The 22,163-nt window shown below is 35.5% G+C and overlaps 1 protein-coding gene across 2 annotated transcripts in view; it reads left to right on the top strand.

The window, feature by feature from the left end:
- The window catches only part of TBCK (TBC1 domain containing kinase), a 240,719-nt gene that overhangs the window by 72,853 nt on the left and 145,703 nt on the right, over positions 1-22,163 (top strand). For both annotated transcript variants that reach the window (XM_024119218.3, XM_024119217.3), the window contains exons 12-19: positions 1,634-1,733; positions 9,342-9,391; positions 9,570-9,699; positions 11,048-11,146; positions 12,813-12,875; positions 13,402-13,528; positions 14,713-14,763; positions 16,185-16,268. In XM_024119218.3, the coding sequence (XP_023974986.1) occupies positions 1,634-1,733; positions 9,342-9,391; positions 9,570-9,699; positions 11,048-11,146; positions 12,813-12,875; positions 13,402-13,528; positions 14,713-14,763; positions 16,185-16,268 (704 nt within the window). The remainder of the gene's footprint in view (positions 1-1,633; positions 1,734-9,341; positions 9,392-9,569; positions 9,700-11,047; positions 11,147-12,812; positions 12,876-13,401; positions 13,529-14,712; positions 14,764-16,184; positions 16,269-22,163) is intronic.

Here is a 22,163-nt window from a genome sequence, read left to right as displayed (position 1 = left end):
CAGAGTTCCCATCAGTGGTTTTTTTTTTTAAAAAAATAGGTTTTTTTTTTTTTTTTTTTTTTTGGTTTTTTTTTTGGTTTTTTTTTTTTTGTGTGTGTGTGTGGTACGCGGGCCTCTCACTGTTGTGGCCTCTCCCGTTGCGGAGCACAGGCTCCGGACGCGCAGGCTCAGCGGCCATGGCTCACGGGCCCAGCCGCTCCGCGGCATGTGGGATCTTCCCGGACCGGGGCACGAACCCGTGTCCCCTGCATCGGCAGGCGGACTCTCAACCAATGTGCCACCAGGGAAGCCCAAATATGGTTTTTTAATAAATAATTTGTTTTATGATCTATTTGAAGTAAAGTTAATATTATGGAACATCTCACAATAGTTGGTGATCAATAAAAGAAAAAATTTATAAATCAGAAAGAACAGTAATGTTTAAGAGAGTTAATAAACTATGCTAGTGTGCCCATTATGAGGAACTATTTTTTTTTATTTCTAATATTTTGAAATGTATTCAGTGACCTCATTGCTTGTGCTAGAGATCATCATGGTGCTAAATCACTGTTGAGAAAAATCTGCAGAGCTACATAAGGTCTTGGACACCATCCTGTAAATTATCTAGAAGTTAAATAACAATACAACCCTAAGGGCCAAAATTGTCACTGTTCCATTGCTCTTCATATTTATTCATAAAGAAGAGAACCTGAATCTCTTTCCACCAATGCCTTAAAGTTTTAATTTTAGATTTTAGAACTAGATTTCATCTTTGTAGGTACCTGCAGAATTCATCTGCTGATCATTTTTTTCTTCACATGTAAATTTTAGGTTAATTATTTGAATACACCACTAGCTCTCTACTTTTTTCCCCTCTTAAGCTGGTTTTTAAATATTACTTCAATTATACTGTTCACACAATGAATTAAGTAGAAAATTAGGAAATAAGCTGATGGAAATTATAAGAATTAATGGTTTGAAGGATATAAAAATTCTCAAAAGTAATTCTCTAAAATTCTAAATGCATTTATTATTCAGTATTCTTTCTCCTGAGGAGTTATCATCATTAGCATCTTTCTTTCTTGTTCCTTTTTATCATTTTTTACTCATATAAACTTCCTCAGGAACACATTTACATACTGTCAGGAGAGTAATTTAATCATTGCACCTGCATGAACAAAGAGTGTAAATCATACTCTTGTATTCCTAAAATGCTTTATATTTATATACTGTGTTTATACCAACTCAACGTATATTTAAAAATGAAGGGCTTCCCTGGTGGCGCAGTGGTTGAGAGTCCGCCTTCCGATACAGGAGACACAGGTTCGTGTCCCGGTCCGGGAAGATCCCGCATGCCGCGGAGCGGCTAGGCCCGTGAGCCATGGCCGCTGAGCCTGCGCGTCCGGAGCCTGTGCTCCGCAACAGGAGAGGCCACAACAGTGAGAGGCCCGCGTACCGCAAAAGGAAAAAAAAAAGAAAATTTTTTGGAGAAATTTCAACCAACGGTTACTTTTTTATTAACCCATTCAGTCTAAAATTTCTTTTTTTCTTTTGTTGAAGAGATTGATGATTTAGAATAAATTTTCTAGAAGAAACAATAAATCAGATTTCTGTGCTCATTAAAATAATTATTGTTTTTTTAATCTCCTTTCAGTTTTCTCTTTGAAGATGGTGAAAGCTTTGGACAAGGTCGAGATAGAAGCTCACTATTAGATGACACCACTGTGACATTGTCATTATGCCAGCTAAGAAATGTAAGAATGGTATTTTGGCAAACTTGCTTCAGAACTTTCTCCCTTCCTTCCTTCCTTCCTTTTTTTTTTTAAAAATAAAACCTTACAGATACACATGAAGCCTTAAATTTCTGACTGATACTATAAAATATGTGAGAGTTTCTTTAAGGTATGTGCCCAGGAGTGGCATTGTTGGAAAATAGGATCTGTACATCATCAGCTTAGTATATGTTGTTATATTGTCTGTTCATAGAAGTGGCCTTATCACTTTATCTTTTTACCATCATTGGATAAGGGTTCTCATTTGTCCACATATGTGATAGCACATGGTCTTATCAAATTAAAAAAAAATATTGTTCTGAAAGGTGTAGCATGGTATTTTGCTATAATACTAATTTTCAGTTTCCTGATTATAGTACAGTTATGAGCCTTTTCATATTTTTGCCATTTGCTTACCTCTGTACATTACTAGTTCATATCTCTTGCCAGTTTTTTTGCGTGATTTCTTACTGATTTGAGGACTTTTAAAAATGTATTCATTTACACAACCTTTGTTGGCTATACAGGCATACCTCAATTATCACACTTAGCTTTATTGCACTTCAGAGATATTGCATTTTTTACAAATTGAAGGTTTGTGGCAACCATGCATCAAGCAAGTCTGTTGGCACCGTTTTCCCAACAGCATTTGCTCACTTTGTGTCTCTGTGTCACATTTTGGTAATTCTTGCAGTATTTCAAACTTTTTCATTATTATTATATTTTTTATGGTAATCTGTGATTAGTGATTTTTATGTTACTGCTGTAGTCGTTCTGGGGCACCACGAGCTATGCCCACATAAGATGGTGAACTTAATCTGTAAATGTATGTTCTGACCATTCCACCAACTGACTGTTCCATCTCTCTCCCTCTTCCCCAGCCTCCCTATTCCCTGAGACACAAAAATGTTGAAACTAGGCCAGTTAATAACCCTACAGTGGCCTCTAAGTGTTAAAGTGAAAGGAAGAGTTTCTCATCTCTCACTTTAAATCAAAAGCTAGAAATGATTAAGCTTATTATTGATGAAGGTGTGTCAAAACGTGAGACAGTCCAAAAGCTAGGCCTCTCATGCCAAATAGCCAAGTTGTGAATGCAAAGAAAAAATACTTGAAGGAAATTAAAAGGTGCTACTCCAGTGAACAGTGGTCTTGATAGAAGATGAAACCAGCCACAACATTCCCTTAAGCCAAAGCCTAATCCAGAGCAAGGCCCTAACTCTGTTCAATTCTGTGAAGACTGAGAGAGGTGAGGAAGCTGAAAAAGAAAAATTTGAAGCTAACAGCGCTTGATTCATGAGTTATAAGAAAAGAAGCCATCTCTAGAACATAACAGTGCAAGATGAAGTCAGCGAGTACTGATGTAGAAGCTGCAGGAAGTTATCCAGAAGATGTAACTAACATAATTAATGAATGTGGCTACACCAAACAACAGATTTTCCATGTAGATGAAACAGCCTTCTATTGGAAGAAGATGCCATCTAGACTTTCATAGCTAGAGAGGAGAAGTCAATGCCTGGCTTCAAAGCACAGACTGAGTCTCTTGTTTGGGGCTAATGCTGCATTTGGTGACTTTAAGTTGAAGCCAATGCTCATTTACCATTTTGAAAATTTTAAGGCCTTTAAGAATGATGCTCAGTCTATTCTGCCTATGCTCTATCAATGGAAAAATAAAGCCTGTGTGACAGTACATCTGTTTACAGCATGGTTTATTGAATATTTTAACCCCACTATTGAGACCCACTGCTCAGAAAAATGATTCCTTTCAAAATGTTACTGCTTACTGACAATGCACCAGGTCACCCAAGAGCTCTGATGGAGATGTACAACAAGACTAATGTTTTCATGCCTGCTAACATCGATTCTGCTGCCCTCAGATCAAGTCATTTTGACTTTCAAGTTTTATCCTTTAAGAAATAAGTAAGGCTCTAGCTGCCATAGATAGCGATTTATGTGATGGATCTGAGCAAAGTCAATTGAAAACCTTCTGGAAAGGATTCACCATTCTAGATGTCATTAAGAACATTCATGATTCATGGGAAGAAGTCAAAATACCAACATTAACAGGAATTTAGAAGAAGTTGATTCCCCAACCCTCATGGAAGATTTTGAGAGGTTCAAAAATTCAGGGCAGGAAGGAACTGCAGATGTGTTGGAAATTGCAAGAGAACCAAAATTAGAAGTGGAGCCTGAAGATATGATGGAACTGCTGCAATCTCATGATCAAACTTTAAATGACGGGTAAGGATTTGCTTGCTATGGATGAGCAAAGAGAGTGGTTTCTTCAGATGGAATCTACTCCTGGTGACGATGCCTTGAAGATTGTTGAAATGACAACAGAGGATTTAGAATATTACTTAAACTTAGTTGATAAAGCAAGCAGCAGGTTTTGAGAGGATTGACTCCAATTTTGAAAGAAATTCTGCTGTGCGTAAAATGCTATCAAACAGCGTTGCCTGCTACAGAGAAATCATTCATCAGACGATGTGTCAATTGATGGGGCTGTCTTCATTGTTGTCCTATTTTAAGGAGTTGCCAGGGCCACCCAACATTCTGCAACCATGAGCCTGGTCAGTCAGCAGCCCTCAGCATCGAGGCAAGACTCCCCCCAGCAAAAAGGTTATGACTTGCTGGAAGCTCAGGTGCCGGTTAGCAGTTTTTTTAGCAATAAAGTATTTTTAATTAAGGTATGTGTATGGTCTTTTTTTTTTTTCTACATAATGCTATTGCACACTTAATAGACTACAGTATAGTATAAACATAGCTTTCATATGTACTGGAAAACTAAATAATTTGTGTGATTCACTTTATTGTGATATTTGCTTTATTATGGTCGTCTGGAACCAAGCCCACAGTATCTTTGAGGTATGCCTGTATGTGGTGCGTGTATGTTCTCATCTGTGGCTTTTCCTTTAACTTTTTGATGGTGTCTTTTAATGAATAGAGTTCTTAATTTTATCAATGCTTTTCTTTATAGTCAAATATGTTTTTATATATTTTACTTATTGTAACATTTAAATTTAATGTTAACATTTACCGAGGTTACAAATATATTTTTATGAAGTTCTTCTGTATTTTCTTCTAAAAGATTTAGACCTTTTTTTCCACATTTTGTCCATTAATTCACCTGTAATTTTTTTTTTTTTTTTTTTAGTAAGATGTGAGGTAGGTATGCAAAATCACATTTCATTCATAAGAAGTAATCCCTTGTCTCAGCACTACATATTGAATAATTCACTCTTTGGTTTTTTGATCTGTAATGTCAACTCTTTCATGTATGTGTGGATATGTTTCTGAGCTTTCTATTCTGATCTTTGACCTATTGGTATAACCTTAGCCAATAACACACTATATTAATACATGGTTTTATATGAGGTCTTGTCGCCTAGCAGGGGAAATCCCCAGTTTGTTCTTTAACGTGAACTCTCTAACATGGAGCTCTTCTATTTGGTTTTTATAATCATCTTGTCATTTCATTTTAAAAGTATAGGATTTTGATTAGAATTGCATTGAATTTGTAGAGAATTGATATCTTCAACATATGGAGTCCTATTTCTTGAACATGGTGTAGATATACCATTTATTTAGGTCCTATTTTATATCAAAATTTCCTTTTTAGTGTCTATATATATGTTATCAGATTTATTCCTAAGATATTAAATTGTTGGTCTTATAAATAGGATGTGTGTATGTGTGTATATGATGTTTCTTACTCTGAAGTTTGTTTTGTTTGAAATTAATATAACTATTCCAGTTCTCTTTTAATTAGTGTTTTCATGGTATATTTTTATCCCTTTACTTTTAATGTATCTATGTCTTTATATTTAAAGTGGGTTTCTTTTAGACAACGTAGAGTTGGATCTTTCTTTACTTTTTTTTTAAAGTAAATTTATTTATTTATTTATTTTTGGCTACATTGGGTCTTCATCACTGCGCGCAAACTTTCTCTAGTTGCATCTAGCAGGGGCTACTCTTTGTTGCGGTGCGTGGGCTTCTCATTGCGGCTCCTTCTCTTGTTGCGGAGGCTTCTCGTTGTGGAGCATGGGCTCTAGGCACACGGGCTTCAGTAGTTGTGGTGCACGGGCTCAGTAGTTGTGGCTTGCGGGCTCTAGAGCGCAGGCTCAGTAGTTGTGGCACATGGGCTTAGTTGCTCCATGGCAGGTGGGATCTTCCTGGACCAGGGATCGAACCCATGTCCCCTGCATTGGCAGGCAGATTCTTAACCCCTGCACCACCATCTTCTTTACTTTGAGGGGTAATTTTGCTGGATACAGAATTCTAGTTTGGTTGTTTTTATCTTTCAATACTTTAGACATTTCACCCCACTCTCTTTTTTGCTTACGTGCTTTCTGGAGACCCGTCTGATGTCATTTTTATCCTTTTTAATCATAGTTATTTATATAAAATTCCTGGTCTGATAATTCCAAAATGTCTACCATATGTGAATCTGGTTCTGAATGTCTTTCTTTTACATTTTAGCAGGCCTTACAATTTTTTTTTGAAAACCCAACATGATATATTAGTAAGAAGAACAATCGTAAATAGACCTTTAGTGCAAGAGTTCATGTTTATCTAGCTGTTGTGTAGCTTTTTTGTCAGAGGGTAAAATTTTCTCAAGTGTCCTTGTTCTTATCTTCCTTACTGCCTTTGGGTTTCCCTGGAGACTCTTATATATAGGGTCTGAGGCTTGCAGTTCTTTCAGCTGGAATCCCCTGTATTATACGGGAACTCTATATATGGAGATAAGATAGGGGAGGGAGATAAGGTTGGAGGGATAATCCTATCATTAGGTCTCAGTATTTTAGTGAGCCTTTGTCTCTGGACCTGAGCTTCTCAGCTTCCCTCCCCATTTCTTTAGGTGAGACAGGAAGGCTAGAGAGAGCTGGAATTAGGTATTTCTTATCCCCACATCAAAGACTAGAGGGGCCTAGAATCTCGTATTTCCCTTACCCCAGGTCATTTAGACTCTGGTAAAATAGTTTCCCTTGAGGGCAGGCCTTTACTTATGACAACAGGGTACTCTGGGAGCAGTTTAAAGTGGTTACTTTGCCCCTCCTCCTGCAAGAGACAGGAGGGGATTTTTCTTAGACTTTCACCCTGAGAACCTGTTGGGACTTATGGAGGTAAAACTCAACGAAGTGTGGAGTTTCCCCTAGGGCTGGGCCTCCAGAAGTTTTTATCTCTCAGGTTAGTCCTTGCTAAATCTGCAACGATTAGTCAGTTACCCTTCAAATGTTCTTACCAGGCTCCAGCAGTAGCTTCTGCTCCACCTTAGCTGTGATTGTCTATATTTGCTTGTCTCTCCAGTTTTCCAGGGAGCATTTTTGCCCTGATCCTGACGGCTCTAAAAAGAGTTGTTGGCCTTCCCTGGTGGCGCGGTGGTTGCGCGTCCACCTGCCGATGCAGGGGAACCGGGTTCGCACCCCGGTCTGGGAGGATCCCAAGTGCCGCGGAGCGGCTGGGCCCGTGAGCCATGGCCGCTGGGCCTGCGCGTCCGGAGCCTGTGCTCCGCAACGGGAGACGCAACGGGAGAGGCCGCAGCAGAGGGAAGCCCGCATACCACAAAAAAAAAAAAAAAAAAAAGAGTTGTTGATTTTCAGTTTCTTCCGTTTTTTTTCTTGCTGTTAGGGCAGGAGGGATAACTTCCAAGCTTTTGAGTGTTGGACTGGAAGCTAAAACTACTAGCCTTTTTATTGTTAATCGTCTATAGCCAAAGATAAAATAGATAATTTCCCTTGTTGTCTGTCTCTAGGCTAGCAGTTCAGCGCCCTCTCCCCACCCCACCGCCAGCACATACACACAGTTCTGTCTTTACTGGGGTGTAGCAGGGTCTTCTCCAGTTTGGCTGCCCCTTTAATCAGGTGCCTGAGCCTATTTCCCATTGTGCTCTAAAACTCCAGGCCACAGTTATCAGTAAGTATACTTTAGTGCTAGCTTACCACCTTTCTCTCTAAACCCAGCTTTGTGTCTTACATCATTGCATTTTTGTTACTCTTTTAGGCTCTTCCTGTCATTTAATATTTTACACATTATACAATAGGGGGATATTAGAATCTCTTATCTGCTGTAATGCCAGGAACAGAAAATTAAAATATATGATGATTACACCTGATACCCTAAACTTATCATCTCTTTGAAGAGAAAGAATGTGTACAGTGGACAAAATAAGTAGCAATACAAGGTGGTAAATAATAAAGTATATCCAAAACATATGGTTTCAACTGATTGTATTTAACTCTTAATTTGTTTCTTTAATTTAAATATAATCCAAATGATATGAATACAAGTTGAATGTAGGCTTTCATTTTATTTACTTCCTCAGTTCCCTTACATTTCCACTTCTGAAATTTAAACTACTTTTTAAAAAATTATTCAGAAAAAATATTAATGTTGATTTTTAAAATAATGTGGAAAACAAATCATAATTTTTACCTTATACTTTTCTGTATAAGTATTTTTGCCTTTATAAACCCTTAGTATGCTAAATTTTTAACTAGAAAAAAAGCAGACAAGTTACTAATAATATTTATGACTTTCAGGGCAGTAAAACCTAAGCTTTAAAAAAATATGTACGTTAATAATGCAGTAAAAATTGGGTAAAATCTTATTTTTCAACTTAGAATTTTAATACGTGAAAGAATTACCTCGAGGTTTAAGGGCAAAATGGTCTAAATGCATGTCAAATTTTAGAGAAAAGTTAGGCATAAATCCAGTGTTTGCCAGATTCTCAGTGTTGGGTTTTCTTTGGCTTTTAAAAATTCTGGGAATAACTCACATGGATGAGTGCACAGTGCCTCTAATCAGCAGAAGGTCGATGCTGGCTACACACCAACTTTGATCTTCTGTGTCGGTCCCCAGAGGAGCAGACACTCTGCCTTGTAGTTGGAAGTTGAACTGAACAGCAGAGCAGCAGGCAGGGTGGCATTAACGTTAATCACCCTGCTTAGTGTTTGTCTAAGATTTTACTTTACTACTGCCTCCCTTCTTATGTTTTTGGAGAATAAGTGTAATTCTGGCAATGTCATTATTTGGAGTAACATTTATTATAATGACTTTGTGAAAAAAATAAAAGAATTTTGTCAGTTGATTTATCAGCTCTTTGAATCATCTACTTTCAAAGTAGGATGTGAGGAATTCTTTTGAATCCTTTTTATTAGCACCTTACTTTTGTCTTAGTTTGTATTAATGTCAAAACAAAAATAAATCTGACTTTGAGGGGTATGTAGGCAAAAGTACATTTTAAAATAATATTCATATAATTTTAAAATATCCATTTATTAAATTTCATACTAATTTTAGTATTTCTGAATTGTGTTTGGAAAACAATTATTATAGGTGTCTAACCTTTACAAGAGATACCTGGAGGTTAAAAAATCAAAAACCAAAGAAACAGTTCTTCACAGCCAGATTTAATCACTGGAGGCATGGTATATTTGCATATTTATGTTAGGAATGAATTTTAGATTCTATCTTATACTTTTCTTGGTACCTTTATAAATTCATAATTTTAATGTTATTTTTCCTTTTAAATATGGATCAGCGTTTCTGTCTCAGATCCTAAATATCACAAATACTTTCTCTCTGAATTCACAGAGATTAAAAGATGTTGATGGAGAAGCATTTTACCCACTACTTGAAGATGAGTGAGTATATCGTCTCCTTTTACACTTATTTTCCTTTCTGTTTATAGTATACTGGTAAGAAGCTTGTACATTTTCTTTGAAAAGTATTTCCTAAAAATAACACAAAAATGTGGTGTTTTTAATTTTTAAAATTTTTATAACTTTTGTCAATTTTTCTGCTTTTGTTTCTCTTTTACAGTCAGTCTAATTTACCTCATTCAAACAGCAATAATGAGCTGTCTGCAGCTGCCACTCTCCCTTTAATCATCCGAGAGAGGGACACAGAGTACCAACTAAACAGAATCATTCTCTTTGACAGGCTGCTAAAGGTAGAGATTCTAAACTGTAAAGTGTTATAAAGAGCCCACATACAATCCTTATTTTTTATTTCATTGGTAATTCTTAGAGAATCTTGATGTCATGAGAACACTAATTCTTATGACCTATCTTTTCTGATTAACTTTAATTATAAAAATGATACCTGTTCATAGTACATAAAATTAAACAGTAAACAAGATGCAGAAATCTGTGCAAAATCATATTAGACAAAATATTGATATCTGTACTATTTAAAGAACACCTAAGGGGAGTTCCCTGGTGGTCCAGTGGGTAAGAATCCGCCTTCCAATGCAGGGGACACAGGTTCAATTCCTGGTCAAAGAGCTAAGATCCCACATGCCACAGGGCAACTAAGCGTGCGTGCTCTAGAGCCCACGCGCCACAACTAGAGAGCCTGCGTGCCGCAACTACTGAGCCTGTGCGCTGTGGAGCCCGTGCGCTGCAACTGCTGAGCCCACGTGCTCTAGAGCCCATGCACCACAACTAGAGAGAAGCCCATGTGCCACAACGAAGGATCCCTGCATGCCGCAACGAAGATCCAGCATGCCACAACTAAGACCCAATGCAGCCAAATAAGTAAATGAACACCTAAAAACCAAAAGAAAAAGCACTATTATCGAAACAGAGAAATGGATAAAGAACGCAACAGGAATACAGCTAGTCAGTAAATCAATTCAAAATGTGTATCCTTACTAGGAATGAAAAAAAATTAAACTAACTTTTTCTTGCATACTGAATTAGCAAAGTGAATAAAGGTATATTGAGATTGGAACTCTCATTCTTTTAGAGTAAGTGTAAGGTGTTAGAAATATTCTGTAAAACAATTGAAAATATCTATCAAGAACGTTAACAACATTCATACCCTTTGTCCTAGTAATTCTCTTCTAGAAATCTCTCCTAACATACAAATTTACAAAATGACAAATTTATATGCAAAGATATAGAAGAAGCCATAATAATAGCATATTTGTTTAATACTTTCTGTATCACCAGATATTTTACAAAGTGCCTTACATACATTATTTTACCCATATGAGACTGGTAATATTATTCTCATTATGAGTCTTTCTTAATTCTCCCAGAGCACATAATAGAGAGGAATGATTAAAAACAGTAGAATCAGCTCCTCTCTCTGATTGTGTAATAGGAGATTTACAGAAGATAGGGAACCATTGCACTGCTAATTTATATGTATTAATAACATCAAAGTAATTTCAGGTACTTAGAAATGTATTACAGTTCACCTTCAGCTTTTTCACTGGTATATTGAGATCTGTCTAGACTAAAAAGATGACACTGGTAATTTGAGATATTGTTCATATCTTTTTTTATCTGTAGGCTTATCCATATAAAAAAAATCAAATCTGGAAAGAAGCAAGAGTCGATATTCCTCCTCTTATGAGAGGTTTCACCTGGGCTGCTCTTCTGGGAGTTGAGGTAAAAAAGAAAAGAGAAGGTTGTAAGCTGATTAATAGTGGTAGGAAAAAAGAATGAAAGTGCTTTCTGAATGTGTACTTTTCAAGTTGCTAGAAAATCATGTAGTAAAATATGAACATTAAGAATATTTGGCAATTTTAAGTGAATGGAATAGAGGAAAACAATAGAATAGAAAAACATAATTGATGGTTTGTTAGATTTATTCTATTTAATGTTGTATATAATGGACTCAGAAATTATCTTGATTATTAATTTTAAAATCAAAATATTTTAAGAATATATGTATATCATTTATAAGTCTATAGTCCTGCTTATAAAGTATGTTCATCTTGGAATTGGATTGCCTATTTATAACTAATGCTGTCTAAATTTGGAAAAATCTTCCACTCTAATTTGAACCTTGTCAGAAATCATTAACATAATGATTTAGTGCCTTTTGGCACATCTGTCTTACCAGAAGCATCCTGCTAAGAGAAATAGCTACTTTATCTTCTACAACACCTTATCTGTGGCAGTGAGGAAAGGAGAGGTGTCACAGAATTAGTAGGGTGACTTGCAGTGCTATCAGAGAACAGCAGTCATGATAATGGGCCAAATCCTGCCAGATTATTTCATTTTCTGTAATTTCTTTGCCATTTTGCCTTCATGTATTTTCTTATAGATATCTTATGGATGTCCATCACCTATTTTTGTGTGTGTGAATTTCCCCAAATATTTTTAATCCTTTTAACTCTCTGTTGAAAGATTTCCTTTCTTCATTCCTGATTCCCTTGATGAGAGTCTCTAAATATCTTTGACTTTGGTTGGTTGCTTTACAAGAATGTCTAGTGTTCTATCATACGTTAATAGTTAGAATTGCTGAACCATATAATGCTTAAAATTCAAGAGGACTTCCAAGGTCAGGTTGTCCAAATCTTTCATTAAATAGATGTGCCAGAGAAGTTGGCACAGCACAGAGTTTGAACCCCAAATTCCTGGCTGTTTCTCTACCATTACGGTTAACCAGACTAATAAGAAGTGTTCCATGCCTGGGACACTGACCAAACATTTGAAGTGGTTTATTCAGTTATTCCTTCTGTAATGGTATAACTGAAAAATGTAAATGATCCCTTTAGTCCCTTAATGATTTTATAACTACATGATATTCCACTCTTTAATTCATCCCAAACTTCTGCTTCCTGGTGCTGAACTACCACTGCTTTAAACAGTTTCACTCTACTTTTGCTTTCATTACCAACTTTAACAGGGAAACTTCTTGTGGATGAACCCTACTCACCTCCCTGGAATTTAAAAAAAATTTCTTCATGAAATTTACTATGCGTGAGATAACAGTGAATAGAGAACAGTAAGGCTGTGTTTTGTGTTGCTGTGGAGGCTGGGAGATTGGCTAAGCATGGTCGTTAGCCACATGACTCATTCAACACATTTGTCTTCCAGTGTGTCTAATTCAAATGTCTGCCTTAGCAAAATGGTAAATTGTCTCAGACTTTCATCACAGACTGTCAAAGATGTAGAAAATTTTTCTAAGGAGTATACTTAGGGTTTGAGTGTGCCTATCTATAATAGGGTGTGTTTTCAAAGATAGATATTTATAAGTAGATTTTTCCTAAATTTATAATTTATTAAGGGTATGATAAAGTAATATATCTTCTCTTATTTTTTGCAGGGGGCTATTCATGCCAAGTATGATGCGATTGATAAAGATACTCCAATTCCTACAGATAGACAAGTATGATTTAGATTTTCTTAAACAACCTAAGATAAGTCTGCCCAATCTTTAAATGTTTAAAAGGCATGAGGAATTTTCTTCCTTTCATTATGAATACTCAGCAGCCATCATATGCATATGGTGTTAGAGAAGCATAACTCTTACCTCTCTTTAAGATCTACTCTAACTCATTAGTGAGTTAGAATTGTTCAGTTAGGAGTTTAGGCCAAGTAACTTTTCCTAATAATGTACTTTTATGTCTGAAGAATTTGTCCTTTATTTAGACCAGATTGTAAAGGAAGGTTTTTTTAAAACTAAATTAATACATACCTTTTCAAAAGAAATGGTCTGCTTTCCTTGTTTAAGTTTACTTAACAACTTTTTGGTGTTTCCAGTGGATTAGTATAAAATTCAAAAACTTCAGACACCACGATTATGTAGGTTGCCTATTCTGAATTTCATAATACAATTTCTCCTTTTCCTTATCTTGGGATTTATTGGCGATCAGTCCATTATAGTTTTACCTTATTGTTTGGCTGTTTTACAGATTGAAGTGGATATTCCTCGTTGTCATCAGTATGATGAACTGCTGTCATCACCAGAAGGTCATGCAAAATTTAGGCGTGTATTAAAAGCCTGGGTCGTGTCTCATCCTGATCTTGTGTATTGGCAAGGTAACTTTTTTTTCCTAATTACTAAGACACTTTTGAAGTGTTAGGAACATGTTGCATGACTGACAATTTTTAAAATCAAAACAAAATATCTAAATATCCTTGGCTTTGAGAAAAGTCAATACTAAAGCTATGCTCCATTTTTTGAGAGGTTTATATGAGAACTTTTTTTTTAACTTTGTCTAAATGTCTAATGAATATCATTTAAATGCAAGACATTTAATGAGACAACTTGCCATCATGTTGATTAGGAAAGTATAAAGAATATTTTGTGCTATTGTAATCTTTGTGAATACATTTTTTCAATACTTATACAAATAATAAAATAATTTTGTACCATAAATAATTTGAGGCAAGTTTATATTCTTGGCATTTAATGATTTACAACTTATGCTTATCATGGTTATTGAGAATTGGGGAATAGGATATCACCCTGAACTTCTCATTTTTATCTCTCTTTTTAAAAAAATATCTTTCATGCTTCATATCCTTGATTTGTAGCTTTCCTCATTACTATGTTTGTGGTCATTGATAAATTCATGAATGAGAAACCCATTCCACCTAGTCTTATTTTTGAATTTGTTGTAGTAGTGCTTATATTTCAATTCTGTGTCTATTTCTGGCCAAACCTGAAAATGAAGCTATTATTTTTCCTAGCTCTGTTCATTTTAGAGTTCTAACACTTATAGATAAATTTATATACATTCTTTTTACATGACAGTGTATGAACAGCATTATTATCAATAAAAGAAATATGTCATGTATTTGTATTTTACTTTACAATTTTTTAAAGAATTTTTTTTCATCATCCCAGAGAAACATGTAAGAAAAATTTTCATCTCCTAGATAAGGAAACCTGTCCGGAGTTAAGTGATTGCCAAGATCACACAGTCAGGAACTGTATGCAAGCCTTCTATCATTTTTACATTTTTCTATTACTATATTTCTCTCTTCAACTCATAATAACCTTGATAATAATAATGGTTGGTTTATTTTGGACATTTACTATGTGCCAGTCACCATCAGTTACTCCTCACAATAACCCATGACATAATATATTTCTGAATGGGTAATATGTACAATGCTTAATCTATATAGAAGTAATGCAGAGAACTGTATAAGGTATATATCTACAATTCTGTTGGATTAAGTTTATTTGAATTCTTTCCCCAACCTCTCTCCATCAGGTCTTGACTCACTTTGTGCTCCATTTCTCTATTTAAATTTCAATAATGAAGGTAAGCCTATTTATCATTTAAATAATTATTGTGCATATTATTTTAAAATATTTTAATCAAACATGAAAGTTTTTTATTTTCATTGTAAGGTTCTTGCTCTCTTCCTAGTAGATACTGTAAATTTCTGTGAAGTAATCTATTAGACTCATTTTAGAGGATGTGAAGGATTAATTTATTACTGGAGAGTTTCAGCTGTGACTAGAGATTTAGGGAGAACCTGATGGATTATTCTAAATGCATTCATCTACTTTGGTGACTATTTTTATAAAACTTTGGAGAAAATTCTGACTTTTTTAGAGATTAGTTTTAGTCTATATATACTTTCTAAACAATTTGTAAAGAAAACAATATTGATACTGTATCCTCCAGAGACTTTTATTTCAACCACTACCTCCTTTTTTTTTTTTAAGCCACTACCTCCTTAATGAAGACTTTTCTTACCCTCTTGAATCCATATAGCACTTCGTATTTCCAGAAGTTTGTCTTCTGTATGTTTCGTATTATAGTTGTTTATATACTAATATAGTAACCCTTTTTTTGTTTAGCGGCTTTTTTAAATGACAAGGGTTTTTTTTTTTGTTTTCTGTTCCCTCATATAATGCCTTTTATAGTAGGTTTTTCAATAAATATTTGAATATTTATTGTGAATATCTCTAATGATATCACATATAGAGTGTTACCATATATAGCGTGAATCCGTAGAAGGCTCAATCTCAGAATCTCCATTTCTTCACATTCTATTTCATATCAGAATTTGCATAGATTTCTGGAATTTGAGTAGCGATAGCATAATCCCAGAGAACTAAAATTTCACTATTTGAATACTTTTTTAAATGCCTGTTCTCTGATATTAGTGTTTAGACTAGGTTTTGTTGTGTTTAGTTAAGCATAGCTCATTATCACACATACTGATCCAAAAATAGTAAGGGATCTGTGTTTGAAAGAACAATTTATTGCTAGTGTTTCTAAATCCAAAGTTCTCAGGCTCTTTGCCTCAACAAAAACTAGCAATCTTGAGGTGTATATAGCTCATTAATAATGATTATGTTTAGAGATTTTAAAAATGCATAAAGTTCCGATAAAAAAGGTTTTTATTCTTGTAGGATAATGATTGCTGCAGTAGTTTGCTTTTTTGTTTGTTTTTTATTTTTTGGGTTTTTTGTTTTCTGGGTTTTTTTTTTTTTTTTGCTGCCACAGTAATTTGAAACTGAAAAGTTTCTAAGGTGGTTATCTTCTGTTGTCCAAAATATTTTCTGTTTTAGATGGTACAGGGTTTTTCCCCTTTAATTTTGTGCTTCCATCAATTATTAACATGACTCTTGTTTAAAAATAGATTCAAGGAATGTGTGCTAAATGAGTGAATGACTGCTGATCTTTTACCTCATTAACTAATTTGTTATATTTGCCTTACTCTTTCTTAGCCTTGGCTTATGCCTGTATGTCTGCTTTTATCCCCAAATACCTGTATAACTTCTTCTTGAAAGACAACTCGCATGTAATACAAGGTAAGAAAATGTTTTTCTTTGCTTTTTTATAGGGAAAGCACTTATGTCAAAAGTGACCAATACGCAGTTAAATTTGTGATTTTGACCCAATAAAATATGGTGACAGTCTATCACTAAAACACGTGAAGAGATCATTAAGTTTAGTCTCTTCTCCAAGTCCACAAAGAATTATGGTATTTTTCTAATGACTGTTTAATATCGAATCTCAGTTTGGTTCAAATTCAGACATGCCAGTTTAAGAAAATAAAAGTCCAGCTGTTTGTTTCTCTCACTATTAACATTGCCTACAAAAAGCTTCACCACGGAGCAAGCCTATCATGAATTAGTAAAAAGCTTAAACAGCGTTTAATTGTGTAAGTAAATAGAATATTAAAAACACTTCTCATTCCTCTTATTCATGCTTGATCACCCAAAATATCCTCCCACTTTCTTTTCTTTCCTAAAAGATACCTCCTCCTTCAGAGTTCAAGACGTAGCATAACCCATCTGTGAATTCTTTCAGGACTACTTCAGCCACATTCAAACTTTTATATAATTTTTTGAGCTCATTTTTGAAAGTAGTGTAACAGAAGTTTAATAATAAACACTTGTGAATCAGACAAACTGTTTCAAATTTAGGTTTCATTACTTATTGTAAGTCTTAAACAAATAACTTAAGTTGGCTAGGTATAATGTTCCTCATATCTGAAATAAAAATTGTTGTAAAGGTTAAGCATTGTAAGATATGTAAATACCTAACACATAAAAACATTCATTTCAATAACAATAATTATTACTATATTGTTATTTTTACTACTATTACTATTTTATCATTATTACAATTTTTTGATAATGTAATTATTGTCATGATTTATATATAATTTTATGTCTTATATTTTCAAGAAGATTTTAATGTTTTAAGGACAGGGAATTTTCTTATAGTTTTGTATTTCTTTTGGAACAGACTACAAAGCTGGTTGCAGTCTCCCCATTTACCATTTTTACGAAACTTATCCAACACCCCCTTATTTAGACTTTTTTACTTATATGTATATCTTATTAATTCTATTAAACTTTAAACAACTTAAAGCTGATGCTGTATTTATTTATACCTGTGTCATTATGGTTTCATATAATTCACTCAATTTGAATAGATAAAGCAGGAAAACTACATGCTGTGTCTGATTTATCAAAAGTTCTGAGTAAGTGGGGTCTCAATTAGCAATATTTTTACTTAGTTAGAAATGAATATAAAACTAGATTACCAGAGGTCAATATAATGAAAAAATAATTAGAAAGGAAGCAGAAAGGGAAATGTAAATTAAAAAGATAAAGAGACTGAAAATAAGAGAAAAAGAATATGTATAAATAGTGCAACACGTACAATTTTTCCATCATCATTTACATTGATATATAGAGAAAAATATTAACATTCTTTTAAAAAAATTACTGTTTGTGTTGACAAACACATCAAGGCATGTGACCATTCACGGTTCTCTGTGTCTACCACATAGATGGGTGCTAGAAATTGAAGTAATGATCCATTGTCTCTATGTTAGTTTTGAAATGTAATTTCTGTTGATTTGTATTTGTATATTGAAATGATTTGGCCTAAAATGGATATACCCAAGTCCCTGTACATTCCTAGGATGTGGACTTATATATAGTTGGGATTAACTTAAGAATGTTTTTTTAGAGGGCAACAACTTTTTGTTTTGATTTTTTATAATTAAGAACAAGTATATTTTATAGGAAGGAACTTACCTTTTGCTTGTAAGTTAATTTAGTAAAGCCATCCAACTTCAAGAGTCATGTAATACCATCTTCCAAGAATTTACGAATTGATGTTCTGTAAGTGTATACCTTGTATCTTAATAAGGATATGTTCCATACTTATTCATAGTTTTCTTACTATGCTTTATCAGTAATATTTATTATAGAGTTGACAGTGTACTCTAAGATTCCATAATACCAAAATGAGCAGATTTAATAATACCTTGGTTGATACCAGGAGATTTCAGGGGCTATTCTGTGCAAAATATGTCAAACAGTCACCAAAGACAAACTGACAGGATTAAAGGTAGAAAATATTCAGGTTAATATTTGTGCAATACAAAAGGTGATTCCTTAATCCACAGTTAAACATGAGACAGCAGTACAATGCTGTTAGTTTTAAAGCTAACATGAGGAGATGAACCAAGATGGCAGAGTAGAAGGACATGCTCTCACTCCCTCTTGTGAGAACACCAGAATCACAACTAGCTGCTGGGCATTCATCAACAGGAAGACACTAGAACTCACCAAAAAAGATACCGCACATCCAAAGACAAAGGAGAAGCCACAATGAGACAGTAGGAGGGGCGCAATCACAGTAAAATCAAACCCCATAACTGCTGGGTGGGTGACTCACAGACTGGAGAACACTTATACCACAGAAGTCCACCCACTGGAGTGAAGGTTCTGAGCCCCACGTCAGGCTTCCCAACCTGGGGGTCCGGCAATGGGAGGAGGAATTCCTAGAGAATGAGACTTTGAAGGCTAGTGGGATTTGATTGCAGGACTTCGACAGGACTGGGGGAAACAGAGACTCCACTCTTGGAGGCACACACAAAGTAGTGTGTGCATCGGGACCCAGGGGAACGAGCAGTGACCCCAGGGGAGACATAGCCAGACCTACCTAGTAGTGTTGGATGGTCTCCTGCAGAGGCATGGTGTGGCTGTGGCTAACCCTGGGGGAGAGGACACTGGCAGCAGAAGTTCTGGGAAGTACTTCTTGGCGTGAGCCCTCCCAGAGTCTGTCATTAGCCTCACCAAAGAGCCCAGGTAGGGTCCAGTGTTGGGTTGCCTCAGGCCAAACAACCAACAGGGAGGGAACCCAGCCCCACCCATCATAGGCTCCAGTGTTGGGTTGCCTCAGGCCAAACAACCAACAGGGAGGGAACCCAGCCCCACCCATCAACAGTTAAGCAGATTAAAGTTTTACTGAGCTCTGCCCACAAGAGCAGCAGTCAGCTCAACCCACCACCAGTCCCTCCCATCAGGAAACTTACACAAGCCTCTTAGATAGCCTCATCCACCAGAGGGCAAATAACAGAAGCAAGAAGAACTATAATCCTGCAGCCTGTGGAACAAAAACCACATTCACAGAAAGATAGACAAAATGAAAATGAAGAGGGCTTATGTACCAGATGAAGGAACAAGATAAAACCCCAGAAAAACAACTAAATGAAGTGGAGATAGGCAACCTGCCAGAAAAGGAATTCAGAATAATGATAGTGAAGATGATCCAGGACCTCAGAAAAAGAATGGAGGCAAAGATCAAGAAGATGCAAGAAATGTTTAACAAAGACCTAGAAGAATTAAAGAACAAACCAACAAAGATGAACAATACAATAACTGAAATGAAAAATACCCTAGAAGGAATCAATAGCAGAATAACTGAGACAGAAGAACGGATAAGTGACCTGGAAGACAGAATGGTGGAATTCACTGCTACGGAGCAGAATAAAGAAAAAAGAATGAAAAGAAATGAAGACAGCCTAAGAGACCTCTGGGACAACATTAAACGCAACAACATTGGCATTATAGGGGTCCCAGAAGGAGAAGAGAGAGAGAAAGGACCCAAAAAAATATTTGAAGAGATTATAGTCGAAAACTTCCCTAACATGGGAAAGGAAATTGCCACCCAAGTCCAGGAGGTGCAGAGAGTCCCATACAGGATAAACCCAAACAGAAACACAACGAGACACATAGTAATCAAAAGTAATCAAATTGGCAAAAATTAAAGACAAAGAAAAATTATTGAAAGCAGCAAGGAAAAAATGACAAATAACATACAAGTGAACTCCCATAAGGTTAACAGCTGATTTCTCAGCAGACACTCTACAAGACAGAAGGGAGTGGCATGATATACTTAAAAGTGATGAAAGGGAAGAACCTACAACCAAGATTACTCTACCCGGCAAGGATCTCATTCAGCTTTGATGGAGAAATCAAAAGCTTTACAGACAAGCAAAAGCTAAGAGAATTCAGCACCACCAAACCAGCTCTACAACAAATGCTAAAGGAACTTTTCTAAGTAGGAAACACAAGGGAAGAAAAGGAACTGCAAAAACAAAAACAAAACAATTAAGAAAATGGTAATAGGAGCATACATATCGATAATTACCTTAAACATGAATGGATTAAATGCTCCAACCAAAAGACACAGGCTCACTGAATGGATACAAAAACAAGACCCATATATATGCTGTCTACAGGAGACCCACTTCAGACCTAGGGACACATACAGATGAAAGTGAAGAGGTGCAAAAAGATATTCCATGTAAAAGGAAATCAAAATAAAGGGGGAGTAGCAATACTCGTAACAGATAAAATAGACTTTAAAATGAAGACTGTTACAAGAGATAAGGAAGGACACTACATAATGATCAAGGGATCAATCCAAGAAGGAGACATAACAATTATAAATATATATGCACCCAACATAGGAGCACCTCAATACATAAGGCAAATGCTAACATCTATAAAACAGGAAATTGACAGTAACACAATAATAGTGGGGGACTTTAACACCTCATTTACACCAAAGGACAGATCATCCAGACAGAAAGTAATAAGGAAACACAAGCTTTAAATGACACAATAGACCACATAGATTTAATTGATATTTATAGAACATTCCATCCAAAAACAGCAGATTACACTTTCTTCTCAAGTGCACACGGAACATTCTCCAGGATAGATCACATCTTGGGTCACAGATCAAGCCTCAGTAAATTTAAGAAAATTGAAATCATACCAAGCATCTTTTCTGACCACAACGCTATGAGATTAGAAATGCATTACAGGGAAAAAACTGTAAAAAACACAAGCACATGGAGGCTAAACAATACGTTACTAAATAACCAAGAGATCACTGAAGAAATCAAAGAGAAAATTAAAAAATACCTGGAGACAAATAACAATGAAAACACGAGGATCCAAAACCTATGGGCTGCAGCAAAAGCAGTTTTAAGAGGGAAGTTTATAGCTATACAAGCCTACCTCAAGAAACTAAAAGCTGGTTCTTCGAGAAGATAAACAAAATTGATAAACCATTAGCCACACACATCAAGAAAAAGAGGGAGATGACTCAAATCAATAAAATTAGAAATGAAAAAGGAGAAGTTACAATACACACCGCAGAAATACAACGCATCCTAAGAGACTACTACAAGCAACTCTATGCCAATAAAATGGACAACATAGAGGAAATGGACAGCTTCTTAGAAAGGTATAACCTTCCAAGACCGAACCAGGAAGAAATAGGAAATATGAACAGACCCATCACAAGTAATGAAATTGAAACTGTGATTAAAAATCTTCCAACAAGCAAAAGTCCAGGACCAGATGGCTTGACAGGTGAATTCTGTCAGACATTTAGAGAAGAGCTAACACCCATCCTTCTCAAACTCTTCCAAATAATTGCAGAGGAAGGAACACTCCCAAACCCATTCTATGAGGCCACCATCACCCTGATACCAAAATCAGACAAAGATACTACAAAAAAAGAAAACTACAGGCCAATATCACTGATGACTATAGATGCAAAAATCCTCAACAAAATACTAGCAAACAGAATCCAACAACACATTAAAAGGATCGTACACCATGGTCAAGTGGGATTTATCCCAGGGATTCAAGGATTCTTCAATATACGCAAATCAATCAGTGTGATACACCATATTAACAAATTGAAGAATAAAAACCATATGATCATCTCAATAGATGCAGAAACTGCTTTTGACAGAATTCAACACCAATTTGTGTTAAAAACTCTCCAGAAAGTGGGCATAGAGGTAACCTACCTCAACATAATAAAGGCCATATATGACAAACCCACAGCAAACATCATTCTCAATGGTGAAAAACTGA

This window comes from Physeter macrocephalus, chromosome 7 (assembly GCF_002837175.3).
Source record: "Physeter macrocephalus isolate SW-GA chromosome 7, ASM283717v5, whole genome shotgun sequence".
NCBI classification, from domain to species: Eukaryota; Metazoa; Chordata; class Mammalia; order Artiodactyla; family Physeteridae; genus Physeter; species Physeter macrocephalus.
The sequence above is the reverse complement of the archived record's forward strand: the minus strand, read 5'-3'. Positions and strand labels throughout refer to the sequence as shown.